The sequence below is a fragment of the Lepidochelys kempii genome, chromosome 22, assembly GCF_965140265.1.
Source record: "Lepidochelys kempii isolate rLepKem1 chromosome 22, rLepKem1.hap2, whole genome shotgun sequence".
Taxonomy (NCBI): Eukaryota; Metazoa; Chordata; order Testudines; family Cheloniidae; genus Lepidochelys; species Lepidochelys kempii.
This window is the reverse complement of record NC_133277.1, coordinates 19,386,784-19,412,489: the sequence shown is the minus strand read 5'-3', so window position 1 is coordinate 19,412,489 and position 25,706 is coordinate 19,386,784. Positions and strand designations below refer to the sequence as shown.

Sequence of the window (25,706 nt, the reverse complement as noted above, 5' to 3'; positions counted from 1 at the left end):
AGTTAAGATCACTTAGCTCTACCTGTTTAGAAATGATTTTGTGATCCATGATATACCAAACAGAATCTACCAATCCTTAGATGAAAGTCATTTGCCCATCTATAAACTGTTTTAGTTATCTCATACATGAAGATAGGGGAAATAATATACTTTGGTCTTAAGTTACCAAGAGAAGAGAAGCCTGACCTAGGGAGGAATCACTCTCTAGACATTTACCAAAAAGACCCCCATTTACTGCTTGCTGTACAGGAAAAGGAAAAACTCAAAACATTTAGTTACAACTTCTTGCTTGTCTTTGATCATGGTATCCCCAATTTATGATAAAAATCTCAGGTGCCTAAAATAGTGTGTGGGGGGGAGGTTCCCACCCCTAGATCCTACCCCTGGATTGGCATTGGGTCAAATTTTAGTCAATCTTTTCTTACATTTCTCTAGACTTTTTTTGTTGTAATTTTAGGGATTAAGTTATTTGGCACTTAACTCTATAACACCTTTTCTATCTCATAAACTAGCTGCTACACCTTACCAATGTGCGGTACTTAATTATGAAACTTGATCAACTACAGTAGGGGTGGTGTTAGCCTTCTGAAACAGGTACAGGTTTCTGGCAATCTGGAATAGAAAATCTTATGTCATATCAACTGTCTGAAGTGGTTTGATAGCAATCAGTGATGTGTTACTAAAAAAAAAAAAAAAGCACATCAACTTTGTCTCTCCTGAACTTGGGTATTGATGTGTCTGACATGGCAGTCTTACAGTACAGCAGTCTAATACTTATCTAAATGTCTTGAGTTTTGGTACAGCTGCATGTTCTGTTTTTATGTTTATTCTATAACACTGCAGTTATACTTGCAAATTTAGGACCCATGCTGCTACCACTAGCAATGGCAGAAGTTGTAGCATGGACAGGACTTGTGTTTATTTTTGTGTGCTGTACCAGTAGTGGAGAGTGAGGAAAAAGCACAATAGCACCTGAAAGTTCACTGTACCAAATCTTCTGTCTCATCTGAAATCTAAAGAATGGGGTTAGTTCACCTTCAAAACCACACTGACTGATGGGAAAATTTGCTTGGTAACCTTTCACTTTTTTTTCTCTCTCTCTTACACCACAACTTCCTTGCACTGAGTGAATTTTATGAAAAGGAAGTGATGAAATAGTATCATTCAGTTTGCTATCCCCTCTCGTACCTTTCTGGGATGTGGGCACCTATAAACTTGTTTGTGTAAGCAAAGTACTTTGAGGTTTCCAGGTCTAGTTATAAGCATGATGAATGCATAGACAATGCTGCTTTGTGGTGGCCAGTTCTGTGCCTATTCTCACTCTTCTCTAAGGCAGGCATCTTTCTGTTCCCTAGCTATCACAATATGGTCTCTTAGTCTCATGAGGCCTTTGGTAATAGAAGTAAGATTGTTGCTAATCTACAGGCAGACCCTAGAAAGCATTTGTGGGACTCTGTGGGTTGAGCAGGATCTGCCAGCCTAACGACTGGAGCAAAGAAGTAAATGCTGACTGCATGGCAGCCAGCGTGTTGGAGGTGGACAAGGGCGGAGGCTCCAGCTTCGGGCCAGCCTGTCTGTTGGGACAGAGGGAAGGGCTTGTCTGTCGTGCAGGGAGAGGGTGACTGTCCAGCGGCAGCAGGCCCCGAGAGCACGGGCCTGCCCGCGACCAGGCCTCGCGGGAGTGAGCGCCCTCTGATTGGCCGGCTGCCCCTGGGAGAATAACCAATCAAAGCTACGCAAGGTGGAGCGCGCTCTCGTTCTCTCGCCCCTCAGTAACGCAGGCCGCCGCTGAGGGGGAGAAGCGGGGCCTGTCTTGCGCTCACCTCCGAGCAACCGCGAGAAGATGGCGGATCTGCTCCTTCCCGCCTCGCTGCCGCAGCCGGCCTGGGCAGCGCCCGAGGCTCGCGAGGAGCCCCTGGGGCCGCCCCGGAGGCCGAGGAAGAGCTGCAGAAGGAGCGGAGGTGAGGCGGAGCGCGGCTTCCCTGCGGGCTGCTGAGCTCCCGGGGGGCGGGGCTGAGGCTCTTTGGGGCGAGGGGGCGAATTTGCTTTAATTGCTGGGCCGGCGGATGGGGGCCGAGAGCTCCTGCCGCCGGGCCCAGAGTCCCCTCGCCAGGGTGCCTGGGGGAGCCCAGTTCCGTGTCTCCCTCTTACCTGCACTGGGGGTGGGCAAGGGGAGTTCAAACATCAAAAGGTAGACCAAACCCCCACCCTCGTGTGTGTAAAAGCAAAAAACCCCTCTGTGTGTGTGTGTGTAAAAGCAAAAAAAATCCCTCTGTGTGTGTGTGTGTGTGTAAAAGCAAAAAAAATCCCTCTGTGTGTGTGTGTGTGTGTGTGTAAAAGCAAAAAAAATCCCTCTGTGTGTGTGTGTGTGTGTGTGTAAAAGCAAAAAAAATCCCTCTGTGTGTGTGTGTGTGTGTGTGTGTGTGTGTAAAAGCGCAAAAAAAACCCTCGGGTGGGTGGGTGTAAAAGCAAAAAAAAAAAACCCTCTGTGTGTGTGTGTGTGTGTGTGTGTGTGTGTGTGTGTGAAAAACCTCAGACTTGTTGGTGCCCAACTCATGGTTTAGGTCTCTTGAGGCTGGGAAGACTCGGTATGTTTCGGCATCTGCAGAGATAGCTCTGATTGAAGTGTAGCTATACCCAAAGTCTTGTCTAGAGCAACTGGACACATGGGGTGCTAAACTTGCTGGAGTATTTTAGAGGTTTGCGAAGAGGATGTTCTTTGCATTCAAGCATTTCCTGAATACTGCAAGGCATGGGTCCTTGTTTTTACTGCCTGTTATGTGTGTTTGTATCATTCTGAAGAGGACTCTCAATAGCAGCCTGCCCTAAAATAACTTGATGCAGAGTATTCCACTCAGTTTAAAAAAATCTCAGTGCAGCATAGGGTTAAAAGAAACATCCCCCATTCTATTGAAATGCATGTCCCCCTCTACAAGTAGCTGCCAGAATTTGTGGGGCGGACCAGAAGGGAAGTGGCTTTTGTCTTCATATAACTAGCCCTGATATAAAATCTGTCCTGACTGTTAGTGAAATAAAATGAAGCAGCAGTTATCTTAAAATGCCATTCTAAATGTAGGGTGGGAGGGGAAAGGATAGGGATCACTACTTGCCAAATGGAAAATGTCAAGAGGGAGGGAGTGAGATTTGTATCTTCCAGTGATATTGGCGAAAACGATAATTTAAAATAATGATGGACTTAATGGGCTTGAGAGTTTGGGGGTGGGGCAGACACACCAGCACTGGAGTCTTTGTTGCCAAAATCTAGGGCAAGGATGTTAAGGACCAAAAGTTGTCCCCATCTGATGCTGTTTGGTAGCTTTTATTAAACAAATTGGTAGGTCTCAATCAAGTTGCTAGGAGACAGGTCTCCATTTTGTTCCTCTTACACTAACTGGGTCCTTGTGAGGGCAATGCCTAGCTGGGTCTAGGACAGGGGCGGGCAAACTTTTTGCCCTGAGGGCCACATGGGGTTTCTGAAATTGTATGGAGGGCCGGTTAGGGGAGGCTGTGCCTCCCCAAACAGCCAGGCGTGGCCCACCCCCAGCTAACATCCCCCCACTCTTCTCACCCTCTGATCCCCCCCCCCCCCCCCGGGACTCTCGCCCTATCCAACCCCGACTGTTCCCTGCCCCATCCACCCCTCCCTGACCGCCCCCAGACCTCCCACCGCCCCATCCAACCCCCACTCTTTCCTGACTGCCCCCCCCCCCCCCCCGGACCCCTGCCTCCATTCAACCCCCCTGTTCCCCGCCCTCTGACCGCCCCAACCCATATCCACACCCGCCCCCTGACCACCACCCCGAACTCCACTGCCCTCTATCCAACCCCCCCCCTTACCATGCTGCCACAGCTGTGCCGCCGAAAGCCCCTGGCTCTGCAGCTGCGCTGCCTGGTAAGACCTCACAGCCCTGTCGCCCGGAGCATTGTGCCAGTGGCGCAGTGAGCTGAGGCTGCCGAGGGGGGGGGGACAACAGGAGAGGGGCCAGGCAGGAGGGTCCTGTAGGCTGGATGTGGCCCATGGGCTGTAGTTTGCCCACCTCTGGTCTAGGAGATGGAACTCCCTTATTGGGGCTTCCTCCAGGTCAAGCTGGAGGCATGCTGGCAGTGCATCGGGTGGAAGCCTGCCTTACTGCCCCTGCTGTGTGGAGTGGGTGAATAGTAAAGTCAGTCTCCAGCGTTGGTAAGCTGGCATCTTTCATCAGCGCGAAACTCGGAGCTTTAAAACAAACCAGACTCTTTCAGGAGCTTGTTGCAAAGTGAAGTTGCCCCCTGCATATTCACGGAATCTCAGGGGAAATGCGAGAGGCCCACATGGTAAAAGGACTGAGTTCTGTTGTTGCCTGGGCCATGGACAACACTGATGGTTCTTGGGGTACCCAGGGCTGAGAATCACCTTGTTACTCTCCTGGCTCTAGCATGAGGGACATTTGCTTGTGCTTAACTGATTGTAAGCTCCCTGATACCGCTAGTCTATTAGCCACCCAAGCACACACCTCTGGGCTATGCCAACCGTTACTTTGCCTTGCAGGTTAGCAATAGGTGCACCCCAGTCCTTGAGCCCCTTTGAAGCATTCCCTGCAGTGTCAAGCCCCTTATCCACTGAAGACTCACAGAAATACCAGGTCTGCTATCCTCAATGGAACAGTGTACACGCTAGCCTGTGTGAGTCAACTTAGGATCAGCACCTGACATATCACGGCACTTGTATATCTTTATAGTGAAAACAAGAATAAGTTTATTATTAAGGATTACAGATTCAGGAGACAGTAAAGATATTGGGAACAAAAGGTTACATATAAATCAAAATTACATGATTTCTAGAGACTAAACTTAAGTAATAAGTTAACCTGGAGTCTAAAGAAGTTTTTCACACAAAGACTTTTGCAGCATCTTCAGCCAAGGTTGATTGAGAATCCGTAAATGGACTTCCTGTTTCCTTCCTAGGTGCAGGGTAAGGGAGGCATAACCATCCCATGGATTGTTTTTCAAGTGTGCTGCAGCCTTGTTGACTTCACATTTCTTTAAACCTTTGTATGTAAAGGGGCATCATTGTGTTAGTTTACAATGCTTAATTTACATCCAACAGAGAGAGACTGATAAACATCTTTTGTCTGAAAGAAAACTTGTCTCTCTCCCTCTGCTGGTGACTTCTGAATTCTTAGATCATGTATCAAGGTATTCCCAGTATATATACATAACTCCATATATGGTATCTGTACATACATTTCACAATGATATTAATGATCAGTGTGACCCTGGCTTTATGTAAGATTTCACATGACATTCTTTGGTGAATCAGAATTAGGACATTTCTATAACCTCCTTGCCAGTTGGCTTTAAGAGGTTCTTGGGCCTTGTCCTTCCCTTCTCACATTTATCTCCAGACTTCTTCTCCTTGTCCAGATCTGTTCTGCCCCCAACAATCTTCTGTTCATTGAACGTTTTGAAACTTTGCACTTTTAGAGAGAGGTAAGGGATTTACTCTGTGTACACAATTTTGCAGAGGGACAATAGGATTGAGATCCGTTATTTCTCCCCTCTCTATATTATTTATTTTAAAACATTTTTGCTGTTAAAAAGCATGTTATCTCTGGAGACACAAATCCACAGTTTGAGAACTGCAAAACTAAGCATCTCTGATGGTATCTTCTAGACTGAGCACTGAGTCCCACTGGGTAGATAGAAAGATTAACCTAAATAATCTATACAGAAGCCCCGAGAACCCCATAAAATTGGGTCCCTAATCCGTGAACTATTGGAATTCCTTTACAAAACTTTTCTTAAACATTACATGAATATATTGTCTCATACTATAGAATTGGAATTTAAAATCTCTATTCCATGATGAGATATCTTTGAGCTATAATGCATCTTAATTATAGCTATCTTTAGATAGATTTTTTCCTCAAAAAGCATTTTATCAAAAAAATCCAATTTAAATTTTAAAAAGTATTAAAAAAAAACAATTTTTTTTTAATCATTGATTTTTATTTACCCTGGTTCCTTCGGTTTCCTCTATCCATCCATGGGTCCCTCCTCACTCACTCACTCCTCTTTTCTTTTTCTGGCCTCCTCTGCCCTCATGAGGTGCCTGATGTTGGGGCTTGGAGTAAAAGTCCCTTAACACAGGCCTTTTTCTGTAGTGTACAGTGTACTTGGACGTGTTTGTTCTGTTGCTGAACTCCCTTCCTTTCCCCCCCTCCTCACCCCATGATGGGGTGCACTACTGCCATATGGTGCCATAAGAGCTCCTGGAGCTACCCCACCCTGTGCTAGAGACTTGGACTGTTATTAATGGGTTAGTATCAAGAAAGACCGAATTTTCAGGCTGTGTCTCTGAGAGATAAAGCTACTGCAAATAGTTCCAAATAATTTTCTTTGCCAAGGATTGAAGAAGCAGCCACACCTTTTGAAATCTAATGCTAGCCCCCCTTAATGCATGCAGTTTATCTCAGACTTTGCTTCACAGACCTTTGCACAGGTGGGTGGAATCTGGTGCAACTAACTTAATGATTCAGCAGAACAGCAAACACTTCATTCTCCTCTCAAATGGCTTGCTCTGCAAGGATTTTGGTGACAGCCTGGTGCTTTTTTGTCGGCATCTCTGTTTCTGTGCTAGGGTGGCAAGGACTGGTCTATGGGCTCCCACCTCCTTGTGAGAGGTAACTACTTCCTGGGTCCCTGAGGGGTTGGTGGGTCTCCTGGTGACTGATCTTGGGGCAGGGACATAGTCTAATTTTCTAATAAATTGTCCTGGACTGTGCTATACAAATAAGAGTTGTTTAGACGCACAGTGCTGGTAGAAGATTGGGGGATCAATAAGACTATGCTGAGAGCGGCATATAAGACGTGTGTGTGTGTACACTCTCTAAGATCTTTACTCTTTTCCTTTCCCCTCCCCAACCCTCCTATGGGCCCTTCTCCTCCTCCTTCGAGTGCTTGCTCATATCCATTCCAATGAGGTGTGCGTGCACCGCGTGCACGATTGTCAGAGTATTTTTACCCTAGCAATACCCGGTGGGTCGGCTGTGGAGCCCCCTGGAGTGGCACCTTCATGGCGCTAGATATATACCCTAGCCGACCCAGCGCCCCCTCAGTTCCTTCTTACTGCCCGTGACTGTCGTTGGAACTGTGGAGCTCGGCTTTGCGGCTCTCCACTCTCCCTAGTGTCAGAGAAAAACACAGTTCTCGCTCTCAGGTTGGGTGCAGCAAATCAGATACACTTTATTACCTCAAGCAATTACACAGAGGGAGAGAGTGCACTAGGACACAGGGTTTCCCCCACCTAGGCAGGTCTCTCCCAGATAAACAATTTGAGTAAGTATTTATACCTTTATTACAGACAATAATAAGCAACAACTGCATATTGTTTATACATATTCCTTCATGATATTTTATTTTTCTTACCATTTCTCTTATAGTCTGCATTCTATTCTTATCTAGTACAAGGTCACAACAGCCTCTTTCACAGTTGTTTTCCACTCGCTTCGCACTATCCCCGCTTCTACAAATCTCGCATTATTAAAGCTAGTGTGAGCCTGACTCCTGCTCATTTCAGAGGCCTGCATTCAAATTCCCTTTATCTACTTCCACACTAGCGATACTGTCTTCATAGTTTGTTAATTGTTATAGTTGTTGTAGTTTTAATATAGTTATAGTAGTGGGTTAGAAGGGGTCTCCTCCCCGCCTGCCGCTTGGGCTCATGCCCAAGGCTCTGGGCTTTAAACCTTGTTCATCTTGTGCTAAGCCCATGCCTACGGGAGACCCCCCACGACTCCTGCCTGAAGTGTCTGGGGAAATCCCACCAGGCAGACAAGTGCAAAATTTGCAAGGGATTTTGGCCCCGGACCGAGAAGGAGTGGGACTTTAGATTAAAACAGCTCCTGATGGAGGCGGCTCTTCGCCCAGATCCACCAGCAGCAAGCCGAGACCCGGTGCCGACCGCCTCGGTGCGCAGTAGCCCGGCGGCAGCAGTAGGTACTACAGCGCAGTTGGACTCTGACAGAGACCCGCGGCACCGAAGTTCCCCGGCACCGCAACCGGTGCAGTCAGTCTGGCACTGTTCTCATTCGCCTGGTCAAAAGCAGCACCGCAGGCCAGAGACAGCTGCTCCACCTCAGCAGTCGCCAGCGCCCCGGGACTGCCCTCGGAGTTGCATCTGGTAGTGGAGCAACCGAGGGTTCAAGCGCCGACATTGGCGCCTCTGACTCTGGCACCGAGGGAAGAGCCATTGAGTCTGGCGCACACGGGCTCCCTGACTCGTAGCGTGATCGAGCCCCAGCTCCTATCAACGCTGGATACCTTTGCAGCGGCAAGAGACCTCATTGCGATGACAGAGTCGACATCACCGCAAACCATGGCACTGGATCCTGTTCGTGCAGTACCATCCCGGGGCAAACCATCCCTGATCCGGCCATCGGCTCCTCATTTGGAACTACGGCATCGGTCCCGTTCTTGGATCCGTTCCTGCTCCCAACATCGTTCTCAGTCCCTGTGACGCTCACAGTCCTGACGCCGCTCCCTCTCGCGGCGCCGGTCGTACTCGCAATGCCAGTCGTACTCATGGCACCGATCTGACTCGCAGGGCTGGTCAGACTCCCGGCACTGCTCTACACATTGGTCACCGTCCCGGAGCAGGTCTTGGTGCCACTCTCGGAGACTATCATCATCAAGATCCAGATCGCGGCACCGGTCCAGACCTCGGCACCGGTCTCGGTCTCGGCACTGCACCCCAGCTTTGTAGCGCTGCTCCCCACAGTCGTGGCACCAATCCCTGGGCACCCGGTACCAGTTTCCACCGTGTCCGGGTGACTTGACACAGACACGTTCGGCACTGCCTTGGCCTTCGCGATCTGCCTCACATTCATCGCAGTCCGATGCGGGCTAATGACCCGGCCACACAGCTCATAGCCTCGGCAAGGGTGATGCTGCCCGTTGGCAAGAGGAAGACCATGATCCCGTCCAAGGGTCTGCCCAGTGGCCCTTTTGGGCACTGTGGGCTTACCACCAAGCCCAGGGCACCCCATCCGGGGCCTCCCGCTCAGCCCACTCAGAGCTTCAGGTGCCAGAGGCAACCATAAGCCATCCTGCTCCGGGGGGCATGGAAACCACAGCCTCAACTCCGGGGCAGGGTCCAGACTCTGGAGTTGTGGACCCCGGACTACAAGACCCGACCCAGCAGGAAACACCACTGGACCCCCTGGCTCCCGTGGCGTCGTCCTCATGCTCCCCAGACAAGGCGGTGGCTGGGACAACGGTCTCGGGTCCCCTTCCAATAGACCTCCATGCCCACCAGGACCTCCTGCGTAGGGTGGCACGGAACGTGAACCTCCAAGTGGAGGAGGTGGTGGATTTGGAGGACCAGGTGGTGGACATCTTGTCAGCGGAGGCCCCGTCTCGAGTGGCTTTACCACTCATTCGCACCATACAGACCATGGCCAGAACAATCTGCCAAACGTCTGCATCCATCTCTCCAACTGCTAAAGGGGTGGAGAGGAAATATTTTGTCCCCTCCAAAGATTGTGAGTACCTCTATGCTCACCCTCAGCCATGTTCGCTAGTGGTGGCCTTGATGAATGAGAGGGAGCAGCACGGGCAACAGGCTCCAGCGCCCAAGTCAAAAGACACCAGGTGTCTCGATTTTGTTCGGGCGCAAGATCTATTCCTCAGGGGGGCTGCAGCTCAGGGTCGTGAACCAGCAGGTGCTCCTGAGCCGCTATGACTACAATTCGTGGAACTCTGTTAAAATTCAAGGAGCTAGTACCTCCGGAGTCCAGAGATGAGTTTGGGGCCCTGGTAGAGGACGGCAAAAAGTGGCCAGGACCTCCTTATAGGCCTCATTAGATGCCACGGACTCCGTTGCCCGGACCCTTGAGTCAGGAATAGCCATGCGGCGCATATCCTGGCTGCAGGTGTCTGGCCTGCCGCCAGAACTGCAGCAAACCCTACAGGACCTTCCCTTTGAAGGACAAGGCCTGTTTTCGGATAAGACTGATTCCAGGCTCCAAAGCCTTAAAGATTCTAGGGCCATAATGCGCTCCCTGGGGTTGCACACACTGGTCACACAACGGAGGCCCTTAAAACCCCAGCCTCAACGATCCTATCCCCCTCCTCAGCCAAGGCAGGACTTTTGTAGGAGATGTGGTGTAAGAAGTACACCAACCACCAGCCAGGGCAGAACCAAGGCCCAGCTAAACCTCCGGCGGGGCCCAAACAAAACTTTTGAAGGCGCGCCCGAGGATGGTGTACCGGACATCAGTCAGGATCCTTCCCCACTGTTCCGGAATTGTTTATCCCGTTTCACTGTGCATTGTCCCTCATAACTACAGACCGTTGGGTTCTTTGCACGATGGAAAAGGGATATTCTGTCCAATTTTCTTTCTCCCCACCCTCCCTTCCCGTCCCTCTTCAGGGACCCTTCTCACAAGCAACTCCTTATGCAGGAAGAACAGACGCTCCTAACCATGGGCGTGATCGAGGAGGTTCCAAGGGAGTTAAGGGGCAGGGGTTTTTACTCCTGTTACTTCCTAATCCCCAAAGCAAAGGGTGGGCTTCGGCCTATTCTGGACCTGCACGGACTCAACAAATTCATGGTAAAGTTGAGGTTCCACATGGTGTCCTTGGGGACCATCATACCTTTCCTGGAGACTGGTATGCTGCCCTTGACATGAAGGACACGTATTTCCACATAGTGATTCATTCAGCGCACAGACGTTTCCTTTGCTTTGTGGTCAACTGCGAACACTATCAGTTCACGGTCCTTCCATTCAGTCTTTCTGCAGCCCCCCAGGTATTTACCAAATGTATAGCTGTCGTGGCAGCTTCCCTCCATTGGCAACGAATCCAAGTATTCCCGTATCTCGACGTTTGGCTTATCTGAGGTCGCACCAGGGAACAGGTGCAGTCCCACATCCAAGCGACCATGGCCATGTTTCGTCTATTAGGCCTTCTCCTCAACGTGGAAAAGTCAACTCTGGATCCAACCCAGAGAATAGAGTTCACTGGGGCAATCTTAGATTCCAGACTTGCCCGAGCTCTTCTACCGGACGCCCACTTCCAGTCTTTGGCAAGTCTCATTCGGAGCCTCCAAAGTTTTCCTACCTCAACGGCAAGGACGTGCTTAAGCCTTCTGGGGCACGTGGCCTCCTGCACGTACTTGACCAGGCATGCCAGACTGTGGCCTCGCCCACTTCAGGCCTGGCTGACAACAGTCTATCCCCTAAGTCGAGACAGCCTAAACATGGTGGTCACCGTCCCGGAAACGGTGTTAGCCTCTCTTCGCTGGTGGTTAGACCCCAGGGCAGTATGCGAAGGAGTCCCATTCCATACACCCTCATTGTCTCTAGTCACAGACGCATCATCCATTGGATGGGGCACCCATCTCGGGGATGGCCAGACGCAGGGTCTATGGACCACAGCCGAACTCTCTCTACGCATCAACGTACGGGAGCTGATGGCGGTGCGCCTGGCGTGTCAAGCATTCCGGGAGCATATACATGGCCGTCACTTGGCGATCCTCACAGACAACACCACGGGCATGTTCTACATCAACAAGCAAGAGGGAGCTCGCTCGTCCCCCTTTTGTTGGGAAGCCATTTGTCTGTGGGAGTTTTGTATAGCCCACTCCATCCACCTGATGGCGTCCTTTCTCCCAGGGGTCCAGAACACATCGGTGGACCACCTCAGCAGGTCCTTCCAGTCCCACAAGTGGTCGATCTGTCCTGGTGTCATTCACTCCATCTTCCTGAGGTGGGGGTTTCCCCAGGTCGACCTGTTTGCCTTGCGCAGCAATCGGAAGTGCCAGATATTTTGCGCTCTCCAGGGACGCTCCCTGGGTTCTCTCACAGATGCCTTCCTACTCCCGTGGAAGGGCTAATTGTTCTACACCTTCCCTCCGTTCCCTCTGGTTCACAAAGTCCTACTCAAGGTGTGCAGGGACAGAACATGTCTGATCCTGGTCGCCCAGGCAGCACTAGAACACCACGCTATTGGAGATATAAGTAGATGCCCCGATTCCACTCCCGCTTTGGCCGGACCCGATCTCACAAGACCATGGCCGCCTCTGTCACCCCGACCTGCAATCCCTCCACCTTACGGCGTGGATGCTGCATGGCTAACTCACTCGGAGCGTCTCTGCTCCCATTCGGTGCAGCAGGTCCTGCTAGGTAGCAGGAAGCCCTCCACTCGAGCCACGTACCTGGCCAAATGGAAGCGTTTCTCCTGCTGGTGTGCTCAACGCGGCACGCCCCCCCTGCAAACGTCCATGCCTCTCATCTTGGACTAAAAAGAAAAGGAGTACTTGTGACACCTTGGAGACTAACCAATTTATTTGAGCATGAGCTTTCGTGAGGTACAGCTCACTTCATCGGATGTATACTGTGGAAACTGCAACAGACATTATATACACACAGAGATCATGAAACAATACCTCCTCCCACCCCACTGTCCTGCTGGTAATAGCTTATCTAAAGTGATCATCAAGTTGGGCCATTTCCAGCACAAATCCAGGTTTTCTCACCCTCCACCCCCCCCCCCACAAACTTACTCTCCTGCTGGTAATAGCCCATCCAAAGTGACAACTCTCTTCACAATATGTATGATGATCAAGGTGGGCCATTTCCTGCACAAATCCAGGTTCTCACCCCCCTCCAAAAACCACACACACAAACTCACTCTCCTGCTGGTAATAGCTCATCCAAAGTGACCACTCTCCCTACAATGTGCATGGTAATCAAGGTGGGCCATGTCCAGCACAAATCCAGGCTTTCTCACCCCCCGCCCCCTTTCCCGAGGACACACACACACACACAAACTCACTCTCCTGCTGGCAATAGCTCATCCAAACTGACCACTCTCCAAGTTTAAATCCAAGTTTAACCAGAACGTCTGGGGGGGGGGGGTAGGAAAAAACAAGGGGAAATAGACTACCTTGCATAATGACTTAGCCACTCCCAGCCTCTATTTAAGCCTAAATTAATAGTATCCAATTTGCAAATGAATTCCAATTCAGCAGTTTCTTGCTGGAGTCTGGATTTGAAGTTTTTTTGTTTTAAGATAGCGACCTTCATGTCTGTGATTGCGTGACCAGAGAGATTGAAGTGTCCTCCGACTGGTTTATGAATGTTATAATTCTTGACATCTGATTTGTGTCCATTTATTCTTTTACGTAGAGACTGTCCAGTTTGACCAATGTAAATGGCAGAGGGGCATTGCTGGCACATGATGGCATATATCACATTGGTGGATGTGCAGGTGAACGAGCCTCTGATAGTGTGGCTGATGTTATTAGGCCCTGTGATGGTGTCCCCTGAATAGATATGTGGACACAGTTGGCAACCAGCTTTGTTGCAAGGATAAGTTCCTGGGTTAGTGGTTCTGTTGTGTGGTATGTGGTTGTTGGTGAGTATTTGCTTCAGGTTGCGGGGCTGTCTGTAGGCAAGGACTGGCCTGTCTCCCAAGATTTGTGAGAGTGATGGTTCGTCCTTCAGGATAGGTTGTAGATCCTTAATAATGCGTTGGAGGGGTTTTAGTTGGGGGCTGAAGGTGACGGCTAGTGGCGTTCTGTTATTTTCTTTGTTAGGCCTGTCCTGTAGTAGGTGACTTCTGGGAACTCTTCTGGCTCTATCAATCTGTTTCTTCACTTCCGCAGGTGGGTATTGTAGTTGTAAGAAAGCTTGACAGAGATCTTGTAGGTGTTTGTCTCTGTCTGAGGGGTTGGAGCAAATGCAGTTGTATCTTAGAGCTTGGCTGTAGACGATGGATCGTGTGGTGTGTCAGGGTGAAAGCTGGAGGCATGTAGGTAGGAATAGCGGTCGGTAGGTTTCCGGTATAGGGTGGTGTTTATGTGACCATTGTTTATTAGCACTGTAGTGTCCAGGAAGTGGATCTCTTGTGTGGACTGGGTCAGGCTGAGGTTGATGGTGGGATGGAAGTTGTTGAAATCATAGTGGAATTCCTCAAGGGCTTCTTTTCCATGGGTCCAGATGATGAAGATGTCATCAATATAGTACAAGTAGAGTAGGTGGCTTTAGGGGACGAGAGCTGAGGAAGCGTTGTTCTAAGTCATCCATAAAAATGTTGGCATACTGTGGGGCCATGCGGGTACCCATAGCAGTGCCGCTGATCTGAAGGTATACGTTGTCCCCAAATGTAAAATAGTTATGGGTAAGGACAAAGTCACAAAGTTCAGCCACCAGGTTAGCCGTGACATTATCGGGGATAGTGTTCTTGACGGCTTGTAGTCCATCTTTGTGTGGAATGTTGGTGTAGAGGGCTTCTACATCCATAGTGGCCAGGATGGTGTTATCAGGAAGATCACCGATGGATTGAAGTTTCCTCAGGAAGTCAGTGGTGTCTCAAAGGTAGCTGGGAGTGCTGGTAGCGTAGGGCCTGAGGAGGGAGTCTACATAGCCAGACAATCCTGCTGTCAGGGTGCCAATGCCTGAGATGATGGAGCGCCCAGGATTTCCAGGTTTATGGATCTTGGGTAGTAGATAGAATATCCCAGGTCGGGGTTCCAGGGGTGTGTCTGTGCGGATTTGATCTTGTGCTTTTTCAGGAAGTTTCTTGAGCAAATGCTGTAGTTGCTTTTGGTAACTCTCAGTGGGATCATAGGGTAATGGCTTGTAGAAAGTGGTGTTGGAGAGCTGCCGAGCAGCCTCTTGTTCATATTCCGACCTATTCATGATGACAACAGCACCTCCTTTGTCAGCCTTTTTGATTATGATGTCAGAGTTGTTTCTGAGGCTGTGGATGGCATTGTGTTCCGCATGGCTGAGGTTATGGGGCAAGTGATGCTGCTTTTCCACAATTTCAGCCCGTGCATGTCGGCGGAAGCACTCTATGTAGAAGTCCAGTCTGCTGTTTCGACCTTCAGGAGGAGTCCACCTAGAATCCTTCTTTTTGTAGTGTTGGTAGGGAGGCCTCTGTGGATTAGTATGTTGTTCAGAGGTATTTTGGAAATATTCCTTGAGTCGGAGACGTCGACATCTTGGACTATCTCCTGTCCCTAAAACGGCAAGGTCTGGCAATATCATCTGTTAGAGTGCACATGGCAGCCAACTCGGCTTTCCACCCAGGAGAAAGTGGACGTTCTGTTTTCTCCAACCTTAATGGTCAGTAGGTTTCTTAAGGGCCTGAACCATCTCCATCCGCAGGTACGGCAACCGGTCCCCACGTGGGATCTTAACTTGGTCCTCTTCAGACTTAAAGGGGCCCCGTTGGAGCCGACGGCCACCTGCTCACTTCTGTACCTCTCTTGGAAGACAGCCTTCCTCGTGACTATCACTTCAGCGAGGCGCGTACCTGAGATCAGAGCCCTCACTTCGGAACCACCATACATGATCTTTCCATAAGGACAAGGTGCAGCTACGCCCCCACTCAGCTTCCCTTCCCAAGGTGGTATCAACTTTTCACGTCAGCCAGAACATTTTCCTCCCGGTCTTCTATCATGCTACTAGGCAAGAGCAATGGCTGCACCTTCTCGACGTTTGTATGGCCCTTGCCTTCTATAGTGAGCATACAAAGGCGTTCAGGAAAACGACCCAGCTCTTCGTCGCCGTGGCCAACCGGATGAAAGGCTTCCTGGTCTCTTCACAGCGCATCTCTGCTTGGATCACGTCCTGTATCCGTGCTTGCTATGACCTGGCCGGCATCCCTGCCAAGCCCCTCACTGCCCATTCCACAAGGCCTCAAGGTTCGTCGGCAGCTTTCCTGGCACAGGTTCCAATATAGGAGATCTGTAGAGCTTCCACTTGGTCTTCCGTGCATACTTTTGCCTCTCACTATGCAATAGTCCAGCAATCCAGAGACGATGCGGCATTTGGTTCAGCGGTGCTGCACTCAGCGATATCTCACTCTCTGACCCCACCGCCTAGGTAAGGCTTGGGAGTCACCTAATTGGAATCGATATGAGCAAGCACTCAAAGAAGAAAAGATGGTTACTCACCTTTGTAACTGTTGTTCTTTGAGATGTGTTGCTCATATCTATTCCAAACCTGCCCTCCTTCCCCTGTGTCGGAGTAGCTGGCAAGAAGGAACCGAGGGGGTGCTGGGTCGGCTAGGGTATATATCTCGCGCCGTGAAGGCGCCACTCCAGGGGGCTCCACAGCCAACCCACTGGGTGTTGCTAGGGTAAAAATTCTCCGACGATGGTGCACATGGCACACGCACACCTAATTGGAATCGATATGAGCAACACATCTTGAAGAACAACAGTTACAAAGGTGAGTAACCGTCTTTTATATCATTAGGCCTTTTTGTTTAGATTAGTTCAGTCAGTCTCCCTTCCATACCTTTTCCCATAAACATTTGTTCCAGGTTAATGTGACACTTCATGAACTTTCACATACTTTTTACTGTTGAGCTCAGAATTAGAATAAATTTGTAGGCCCGATCATCACATTAAGGTCATGCTTTCTGTGGCTGTTCAGGCTGCATCTAGCTTTCTGCTACTTCTGTGTGTCTCTTGTGTCTGTGTGGGAGAGAAACACACTACTCTACCAAACAATCCCCAGCAAAGCCCCCTGCCCACACTGAATGGTGACACGAGTCTGTTTTTTAATTTGAGGCCCCTGTTTCTTAGGCTTATTTTGAATGACGTTTACACTCACCAGTTTCAAAGTAGTTTAACCCAACCTATAACAATATTCTTCTCTCATTTCAGTGTGATTACTCTGTGCAGAGTCTTTCAGCTTCCTGTACTGTTTGCATAGGTTTAAAAAAAACGGAAAATGTGATAGAACAATCCCAGAGAGTGGCAGGGAGTCAAAGGCAGGATATGGAAGTACTTTAAACCCTAATTAACATTGTTAGAGTTCCACGTTGGCAATGTCCCTTCAGACACAGCTGGGGTAGTGCCTGGCTGGTGCATATGGCCTGCTCTGCATGTGTCAGAGTCATGCTCTAGCCAGGCACTTTTACAGGTCTGTTATGTGGTTCTGTAAATGGTTGTAACATGTTTTTGGTTCTGTTTGGCAGGTGAGACCAAGTCATAATTGATTTTGCAGTGTAAATGGTCTCTTAGGCACCATCCATGCTGGGGGTTCAAACAGAGTTAAGGGACCACATTTAAACTCCTATAGATAAGTGGGTTTAACAGGCCTTGGCTGGCTGACTGTATAACTGGTTACTTGCCCCTTTCTTCCCCCTCGTTGAACACAGCTTGGAGCTGTAGGTGTGTGGATTGGCCCCTGCCTTAAGGCTCCAGCATGTCTGGGTTGCTGTCCATACTAACAAGCCTGTATCATTCTGCAATTAATGAAGCAGGTTGTATCTAGCAGAAATAAGCTGGTTGCTTCCTGAGGAATTGGCTAGACCACATGGGTTAGGACATGCCTGGATGTGTCTGAATTTCACTCCCCCCCTTTTTTTCCTCTCTTTCTCTCTCCTCAGCCAGATTTACTGCACTGGGGACCTCCTGAAGCAGGTCCAGCTGGCCAGGCTCTTCTCTGATGACAAACACTTTGTTGACATGCCGTTGCGGGAGTCTCCAGGTCAGCAATGGAGTATGGCCAGGGACACGGAGCTGTTTACCCTTTTCCCTCCTGCCAGACACCTGCAGTCTAACCCCACACATGCCTGTTGGTGCCAGCTGGGCCCTGTGCCCATCCTACCACACTCGTACAGGATGATTAGGAATTCTGATACTAATGCACAGGTGTGTGCTGTGCCCCAGGGGATTAGTGGGAATAGTGGCACTGTGCCCTGGTACATACTACACCAAGTAGTCACTATGCCTTCACCACTCATGGTCTTCGTGTTGGCAGAACCTCAGCCAAGGCAGTAGATAAGTGATTGCTCTTTTATTTTCCCCAGAACTAGTTCTGAAGAAGTTTCAGCAGCTGGTGAATGTGACTCCAGGGGGGATATTGTCCAAAGAGCAGCTACAGCAGTTTGTGAGCTCATCCTTCAGTGACCCTGGACAGGAGTTTGAGCAATGGGAACCTCAGGACTGGACGAGCAGGTACAAAATGGAACACAAAGGGGCCCCTGCAAGAGTGAGTGTGGAGATGAGCCTCAGGGAATTCTCTTAACAGTTCCATGGGCTGCACTCTGCCCTGGTGATGGGAGTAAGGGAGCCAGACTGCACTGTGCTGGGCTCTGTCCCACTCTGGAGACGGGGGCTGACTACAGCTGTCTTTTTTGTTTTTAGTACTTGGGGGATGTGGTAGCTGTAATCAGTGCAAGGTGTAATCAGTGTTCCCCATTCACAGTTCTGCCAATGCACCTCACCCTGACCTGCAGCCTCCCGGCTGTTTCATCTCTGCCAATGCCCCTCCATCCTGACCTGCAGACCTTGCTGATGGTCCAGTCTTCGGTTTGGCTTGGCTTGAGCAGAGACTACCAGTTGTGATGAAATGGACTAGAACATGAGATTGTTTTTTCAGGCTAACACCCTCATGCCTCCAAATCCAGCTGTGATCTACTGAGGATTGAAGGTTAGGTCTCTAGAGCTAAATTGCTGATTTAGCCACATTCTGACCTATGCATTGCGGGGAGTGGGAGCCAAGAAGGGTGCTGTGACCCATAGATTGCTGCATTATGTCAGGCAGAGTATGTCACATGCAGTTTCTGGAAGCAACCGTTGCCTGTGGTGACTAGGTGCTTGGTTGTAGCTGTCTCCTCTCTTGAGTGTGTTTTCTTCTTTATCTTCCAGCCCCCAGATTTTAGCCAAGATTTCTGACCAGAAACTCCAGGCATGGGCATCAGATCTGAATGCCAGGTGGAAATCCCTGGGGAGAAAGGTAGAGAGATGCTGGTGGGGGGTGACCATGTTTCTGTGCACTGTGTTTGAAAAGAGTGCAGTGAAGATTCGGCCCAGGCTCGCTGTGGGGGCTGGAGGAGGGGCAACTGGCTTAGGGAGCTGGGGGTTGTGGGGAGTGGTGACCAACTTGGATCATCTCTTTTTCAGATCAAAGATGATGTAAGGACTCACCCGATGTTTTACTCTCAGATTTATGTGCCGCACCCTCTGATGGTGCCCGGTGGCAGGTTCATTGAATATTACTACTGGTGAGTAACAGCTGGTGTGTTGGAGCCTTGTCCTGGTTACACCTCGAACTGACTTAGCTGCAGCCACAGCTGGAACCCTGGCTCTGACCCATGCCAGTTGAGCTGGTGAGTTTTGCTAGGCTTGGCTGTCACTGGTACTGTTCACCTGGCCAGTATGCATGGGGGTTGTTTCAAATAATTGTACTTGCTGAAATTATGTGACAAGCTGTCCTGTCGCACAGTAAGTGCGGCCATGACTGTAAGGCGTGGGTGCAGACAGACTGTCCTCAGCCCCGGCCTGAAGCCCATGCCTCGGGAGGGTATTGGGTGTGAGCATGGACTATTACAGCTTACATTTGGTTCATGCAGGGCCACAAGCCCAAAGCATCTGGTATCGCTCATGCAGCTGCTGCTTTTGTGCTGCAGGGATTCCTACTGGGTGATTGAAGGGCTGCTCCTCTCTGAAATGGCAGTCACAGCCAAGGGGATGATACAGAACTTCCTGTACCTGGTGGAAAGGTGAGATCCTGACCTAAGGCAGGTAGAGAGAGGAGGCTGGCTGGCAGCTTGCTACCTTCCTCCCTCAGCTCTGAAGCCACTCCATCCCTGTCCAAGCATGAGGAGCTGACCAAGTGACACAGCCCTAGCTCTGCCAGTGCCCTATGCTGACAGGGCGTCACTTTGAGGATGCTTGGGTGGGGACAGTTGTCATGAGGGGCATACGTCATCTTGTCCTCCCAACTTTTGCCATCTCATCACAGTTGCAGGGCCCTGCTCAGAGTGCAGTGTGGGAAGTGGGGCGGCTTCTGCAGGGCCCTTCATCTTCCTCCCCAGGGGCTGTGTAACACACGGTCTCTCCCCTGATGAGCAGGTATGGGCACATCCCGAATGGAGGTCGAGTCTATTACCTGCGCCGGAGCCAGCCACCTTTCCTCACACTGATGATGGATGCCTACCTGGCCCACGCCAATGACACAGAGTTTCTCAGGTGGGCATGAAGTTCTTCTAGGCGTCACCAGTACCCTGCATGTACCAGGGGGCAGGGGTAGATTCTCCTTACCTCTTCCTCCCTCCCTCCCTCCCCCATGGCTGGTGCCGATCCCTTGGGCTCCCCCTCAGGATCAGGTCCAGATGGCTGCAGAGGACATGAGTTGGCACCCTGTAACCTAAGATAGTAAAGCTCCCCCATCTCCTATGGCACCAATAAGGATCTTGCATAGCATTGAGGGTGGGGACTGGCTGCAAATGCGCGGACAGGGTGGGACCTGGAGTGACCATGAGCCTGTCCATTGGGTGCTCCATATTCCAGGTGTCTGTGACTCTTACCCTTGTCCCCCTTTCACAATTGGCAGAGCCCCCTCTCTGGGTGCACACATGCCCCTGCCTGTGCCCTCTCCTCCTCTGAGATTTCCAAGCATACCCAAGGCCCCTATGAGCCTGGCTAGTCTCAGCAAGAGCCCATCGCTGTAATATTGGGTACAGCATTGCCATATGCACCATCTACTGACTGGTCCCAGGGCCAGCGTGGTCTGCACTCTGCTTGGCCAACGGTTTGGAGGCAGGGGGAGCATTGCTCCAGGTATTGTCTGTGCTGTGTATGCCCTTCAAAGTATACACTGAGCAACACCCACTGGGAAGTTCCCTGGAGCGGTTCATTCCCTACTGGGCTTTCTGTCCCCCCAGTTCCTGGGCAGACCCATGACTGGGTGATTTGTTCCTCATGGAAAGAGACTGCTCCGTGAGGAGGCACTGACCATGCCTGTGGTCTGATTCCCAGGGAGAATATCCATCTGCTGGAGGTGGAGTACGAGTTCTGGCAGAGGAATCGCTCTGTGAGCCTCACAGTTGGGGACAGGAATCACACTCTGAACTACTACAGCGTTCAGATTGGGGAGCCCAGGTACCATCCCAACAAGCACCATCTAATGGAGTTACACTAGAGGGGGAGTCAGGACTCCTGGGTTCTATTCCCAGCTCTGCCACTGACTCACTGTGTGGCTTTGGGCAAGTGACTCACCCGTCCCTCCCATGCCTCAGTTTCCCCAGCAACAGCGGGGGATAATCCTCCTGCCCCCCTCTTTTGGGGGCTATTGCACATGCAGGTCTCTAGAAAAGCTCTACAGTGGCACTGAGTATGTTCCACAGACAACTCCCCGTCCCGTGATGGAGACAGGTGCCGATGGGCATGGCTGTGTTGTTGTCTCTTCCGAATCCTGTCCTGTGATAGGACATTGACGTCACAGTGCAGAGTGGGCTGTCCTTCTCCAGCCCCTGCAGAAAACAAGCTGCTTCACAGAGCTGCGCCTGTCCCAGAGCATGCACAGGCAAGATCTGCAGCGGCAGGCAAAGATATCATGGCCTCTTGTTACCCTGAGGAATGTGTCCCTTGGAGACTTGAAGGTCCACTGTGCAGACAGCTTGAGGAGGCGCTCTCCAGCCCAGCAGCTGGGTTGCTGGTTGAGATCTGGAACTGCTGAGGGTGGAGCAGTGCTTTATGGGGTTCGTGCTGCCCTCAATGTCCGACAGGGTCATCATGCTGCAGTGCCTGGCAACTGGTCCTTTGTAGGACCACTGATAGGATTTCACCCACAAGCTCAGCTTCTGGCTTCCCTTGTGCAAAGCCACTGCGAGATCTGGCTCTGCATGCCAGGCATCCCAGCCTTTGCCTGCTTAGGGCCAGGAAATTACTAAGAACGGGACTGACCTGGTGATCTCTCTGCCTCCCATCCCCTGTCCACCCTCCCCTGCAGACCAGAGTCCTACAGCAAAGACTGGGAGTTGGTAACTGACTTAAATGAAGGTAAAGAGATATTTATGTGATGTGACAGATGTTGTCCCTCTAATGCCCACTAGAACAGAACAGCCTGTGCTGCTTTTCACTGACTGCACCTAAATGTGGGCACCCATGTACCAGGGGGAGGCAGAACAGCTGGGTGGGAGGCAGGGAGAGATTCCTGAGAGTTGGGAAGGGGCTTGGATATGGAATTCCCATATGTGGGAGGTGAGGCCATGGCACAGATGTGGTGGCGTTGGGGGTTAAGCTCCTTTTAGCCATGGATTCTTGTGATCACTGCTGGAGCTCTCTGCACAGAATCCTGGTGTCCTTCTTGGGAAGCTGGGTGGTGTGATCGTGCCCACCAGATGGTTTCACTCTCCTTGGACTGCATGGGTTCAGACTCCTACGTGTTCCCATGATTCAGCCAGGGAAACATCATGTGTCAATTCTGCAGGACAGGATTTGTTGGGGCTCCCCAGCATTTGTGCTCTAACAGTTCCTTCTCTCTAAGGAGCCTTGGGATGGAGCTAAGAAAGTGTGATAGAAGCTGCTTAACCCCTGCTCCAGCTGAACCAGCATAGCCCTTATGTCTGTCTGTGCTTGGGGGTCAGTGCTCAGGCCTAGGGTCCTTGCTCTAACACATGGTTCTATCCTCATTGCCCCAGTCTGGGGACCTGGTTCCAGCTGCACTGACTCACATCCCATCAGAACCTGTGTTCCCTTCTCTGCTGTTTCCTGCCAGTGGTCACCCTGGGCAGAGGTACTAAATCTTCTGCCACAGGGGACATTGAGTAGTATCTGTTCCAATCTGTGTGTGTCTTGTAGATGCCAGGCAGGAGCTCTGGGCAGAGCTAAAATCTGCAGCGGAGTCAGGCTGGGACTTTTCCTCTCGCTGGTTCCTCTCCTGGCCTCCCCCACTCCCTGCGAAACTGAAGGATACCAAAGCCAGGGCTGTAGTGCCAGTGGATCTGAATGCCTTTCTGTGCAAGACCGAGCACCTGCTGGCTTCATTCTACAGGATATTGGGTAAAGAGACTGTTGGGAAGTGCCTCCCTTGGAGATACTGATGCTTGTTGAATCTCTTCCCCCTCCACGAGCTAGGGACACAAGATGTAGTTATTGGGGCAACATCCCCTGTGTGGGGAAAGGGCCCAGCATCCAGTAGCATTGCTACCCGCAGAGCAGCTTGTGTAAACAGCAGTGCAGCCCAGTGGTATCTTCCTGCAAGTGGGAGCAGGAAGCAGTTTAACTTTTCTCTGCCCCAGGTAAAGCCACTTTGCTGCTCACTTCATTTATTTCTGTGTTTATTTAATTCTCAGGGTGCTGGGAGCCTAGGGAGGGCATCAGGTGTATAGGGGATGGGCATTGTAATGATCAGTCTTGTCTAGGGCACCTGCCTTTGCCCATCTTGGGCTGTGTCAGCAAATCGAAGCTGGAAGACTGCAGCTGACTCTGCCTGAGCTGGAGTGGGTTTCAGCTTCCTCCTCTTGAATACTGAGCAGTGGCCACAGGCCATGCTGCTCGGAGTGCATTGGGACTGTAGAGTCTGCAGTGAGCACTGCCGTGGACCACAGCAAACATTGAGGCTGGGCTGTAGTTAATCTGTGGATGCTTCGCAAGCCCCTCACTAGTGTAATCAGCCATTCTCACTCTCTCTCTCGCTCGAAGGAGACACTACCAAGGCTGCCCAGTTCCAGGCTGCTCTGGAGCGCAGGCTCGAGTCTGTCCAAGCTGTCTTCTGGAATGACGCTGCTGGAGTCTGGCTGGACTTCAACCTCCTGAAGAAGCAGCCAAACCCAGCCTTCTACCCCTCCAACCTGGCACCCCTGTGGACTGACTGCTTCTCAGACCAGGCTGCAGCTGAGAGGGCAGTGCAGTACTTAGAGGTGAGCTGGGTTCATGTGGGTAAGAGTCCTCACCTCAACAGACCAGTCAGTCTCCATTAGCCCATGACGTGGAGAGTGTTCCTTGCAGATAGTGGTGGATACCACATACCTTCCTACTGAGCCTGGCATGTGCTGTCTGCACAGAGCAGAGCAAGGTGGAGCTGGAGCCCAGTTCTCATGTAGCCCCATCCCAAGTGTTTGCCAGGAGATTCCCAGGAGTTGCTCCTCCAGCTCAACCCACTAGTGACTCCTAGAGCCCGCTTCCTGCACTGGGCCATACCTGTTCCCATCTCAGGAGCTTGGCTGGGCTAGGAGTAGCTGACCAGGTTAGCCAACAAAGTCCTCTCTCCCTAGATCCCCTCTGCAGCCTTCTGTCTCCTGGATGGTGACTCGCTGGGGACCCCAGTACCCCCACTCAATATGCTGTCTACATTTGCAGGGGAGCACAGTGCTGTCCTACAAGAATGGGCTCCCTACCTCACTTGCCAGGACTGGGGAGCAGTGGGACCTGCCCAATGCCTGGCCTCCACTGCAGCATATGGTGATTGCAGGTAAGGATGTTGCTGTGCTTATACCTAGTTTGCAGGACAGGAAGCCCATTGGAGAATTTGCTGTTTGGTACCAGACCTCCGAATTGTTTTAGGACCTGCCCCTCGTTTCCCTGCCCCTTGTTTCTTTGCACCTTGTCCCAGCCATGCTCCTGCTCTAGGTATTGCATTATGCCTCTCTCAATCCCTGTCCTCCACGCTGATGCTGCTTTGTAGCCTTGTTGATTGATTCTGTTTCTGTGGGTTTGGTTCCTGACTGTGCAGCAGCTGCAGGCCAGGCTGTGAGCCCACGTGTCACAGTGCCATCTTGGTTTGGGGGAGACTCTCCCACCTGGGCCTTTCCCAAACTGCTGCTACAGCGGGCCATCCAACCACTGACACTGCTCAGTGGAAAAGCCAGGTGGCTCCAGTAACCTTCCCCACAGCTGCTTGAGAGTCCATAAGCCCTGAGGGCCTTGATCTGTGACCTTCACTTGAGCAAAACCCACATGGTTTGGTTCCAACCTGTGGAAGCCTGCTTTTGGAGGAGGGGGTGGAAGAATTGTACAAAGCCCCTGCCACTGCCTGGCTCCCTGGGGTGGCCTTGAGCTCCAGTGAGGACTCTATTGTCACCTCTTGCAGGGATGGAAAGGCTAGTGTTTGCAGGAGCTCTAGCATCTGCTGTGACCAGGTCCCTGACCTGGCATTTATCTGTGTTCATAGGTTTGGCCAAGTCTAGCTCCTCGAGAGCCAAAGAAATTGCCTTTGCCTTGGCCCAGAACTGGATCAGAACCAACTTTGCCTTATATAAGAAGTACCAGGCCATGTTTGAGAAGGTAAAGCCATTGGTGGTCCCGGACAGCCAGGCTGCAGCCCCTGTGGGTAGGAGTTTTTCAAGTGGAATTCATGCACACATCCTCCCCTGTGATCCTGGGCAGCTGGTGGTGATTACCTCAGAGTGCCTAGTGCCTGCATGGAAAGAGACAGGGCTGCTACCCTAAAGGACCCTCGGTTTTAACCCTTTCATTGTCAGTTTGTATTCAGTGTGGGGTGCCATGTGTAGAGACACCAGATCCTATCTCAGACAGTTCATCTGAGCAGACTTGACCATTGCAGATGTGTCCAATGTGGGGGTAGGGGTGGCTGGTCAGCCATAGGTCTTCTCTATTGTGCTGGCTGGTCTTTGTCATTCTGTCTCTTCCCCCCTCTTCCAGTGCTGCTTTCTGCCCCTGCCTGATATACAGCTTCCTCTGCCTTAAGCACCTGTGCTTGTGAACACAAGAGCTGGATTCTGCGCCTGCCCCTCCCCCTCCTTCCCTGGACTCTTGGGGGGGGGGGTGGAACACTCTAGCCCCCACTCTAATGGGGCTTTCTGAATAATCATCTTTCTCCCCAGTACAATGTCGATGGAGATGGGAAGCCAGGGACAGGAGGAGAGTACCAAGTCCAGGTAGGAGCATGTACTGAAATGCTTCAATGCCTACAGGGTCGGGATGTGTGCTTACAATCTCTCACTAGGCAGGGAGG

General features: G+C 51.0%; 1 protein-coding gene across 10 annotated transcripts in view; it reads left to right on the top strand.

The window, feature by feature from the left end:
• The window catches only part of TREH (trehalase), a 53,740-nt gene that overhangs the window by 2,867 nt on the left and 25,167 nt on the right, over nucleotides 1–25,706 (top strand). For 5 of the 10 annotated variants that reach the window (XR_012155893.1, XM_073320589.1, XM_073320584.1 and 2 more), the window contains exons 2-14: nucleotides 17,392–17,492; nucleotides 17,815–17,962; nucleotides 18,656–18,743; nucleotides 18,911–19,011; nucleotides 19,417–19,509; nucleotides 19,862–19,978; nucleotides 20,768–20,890; nucleotides 21,741–21,790; nucleotides 22,592–22,792; nucleotides 23,435–23,652; nucleotides 24,092–24,203; nucleotides 24,903–25,015; nucleotides 25,576–25,629. Coding sequence is in view for 9 of the 10 variants with exons in the window: in XM_073320589.1 (XP_073176690.1) it covers nucleotides 17,471–17,492; nucleotides 17,815–17,962; nucleotides 18,656–18,743; nucleotides 18,911–19,011; nucleotides 19,417–19,509; nucleotides 19,862–19,978; nucleotides 20,768–20,890; nucleotides 21,741–21,790; nucleotides 22,592–22,792; nucleotides 23,435–23,652; nucleotides 24,092–24,203; nucleotides 24,903–25,015; nucleotides 25,576–25,629 (1,440 nt within the window). In the remaining variant the exon portion in view is untranslated. The other 5 variants (XM_073320585.1, XM_073320590.1, XM_073320588.1 and 2 more) reach the window with 5 other exon arrangements.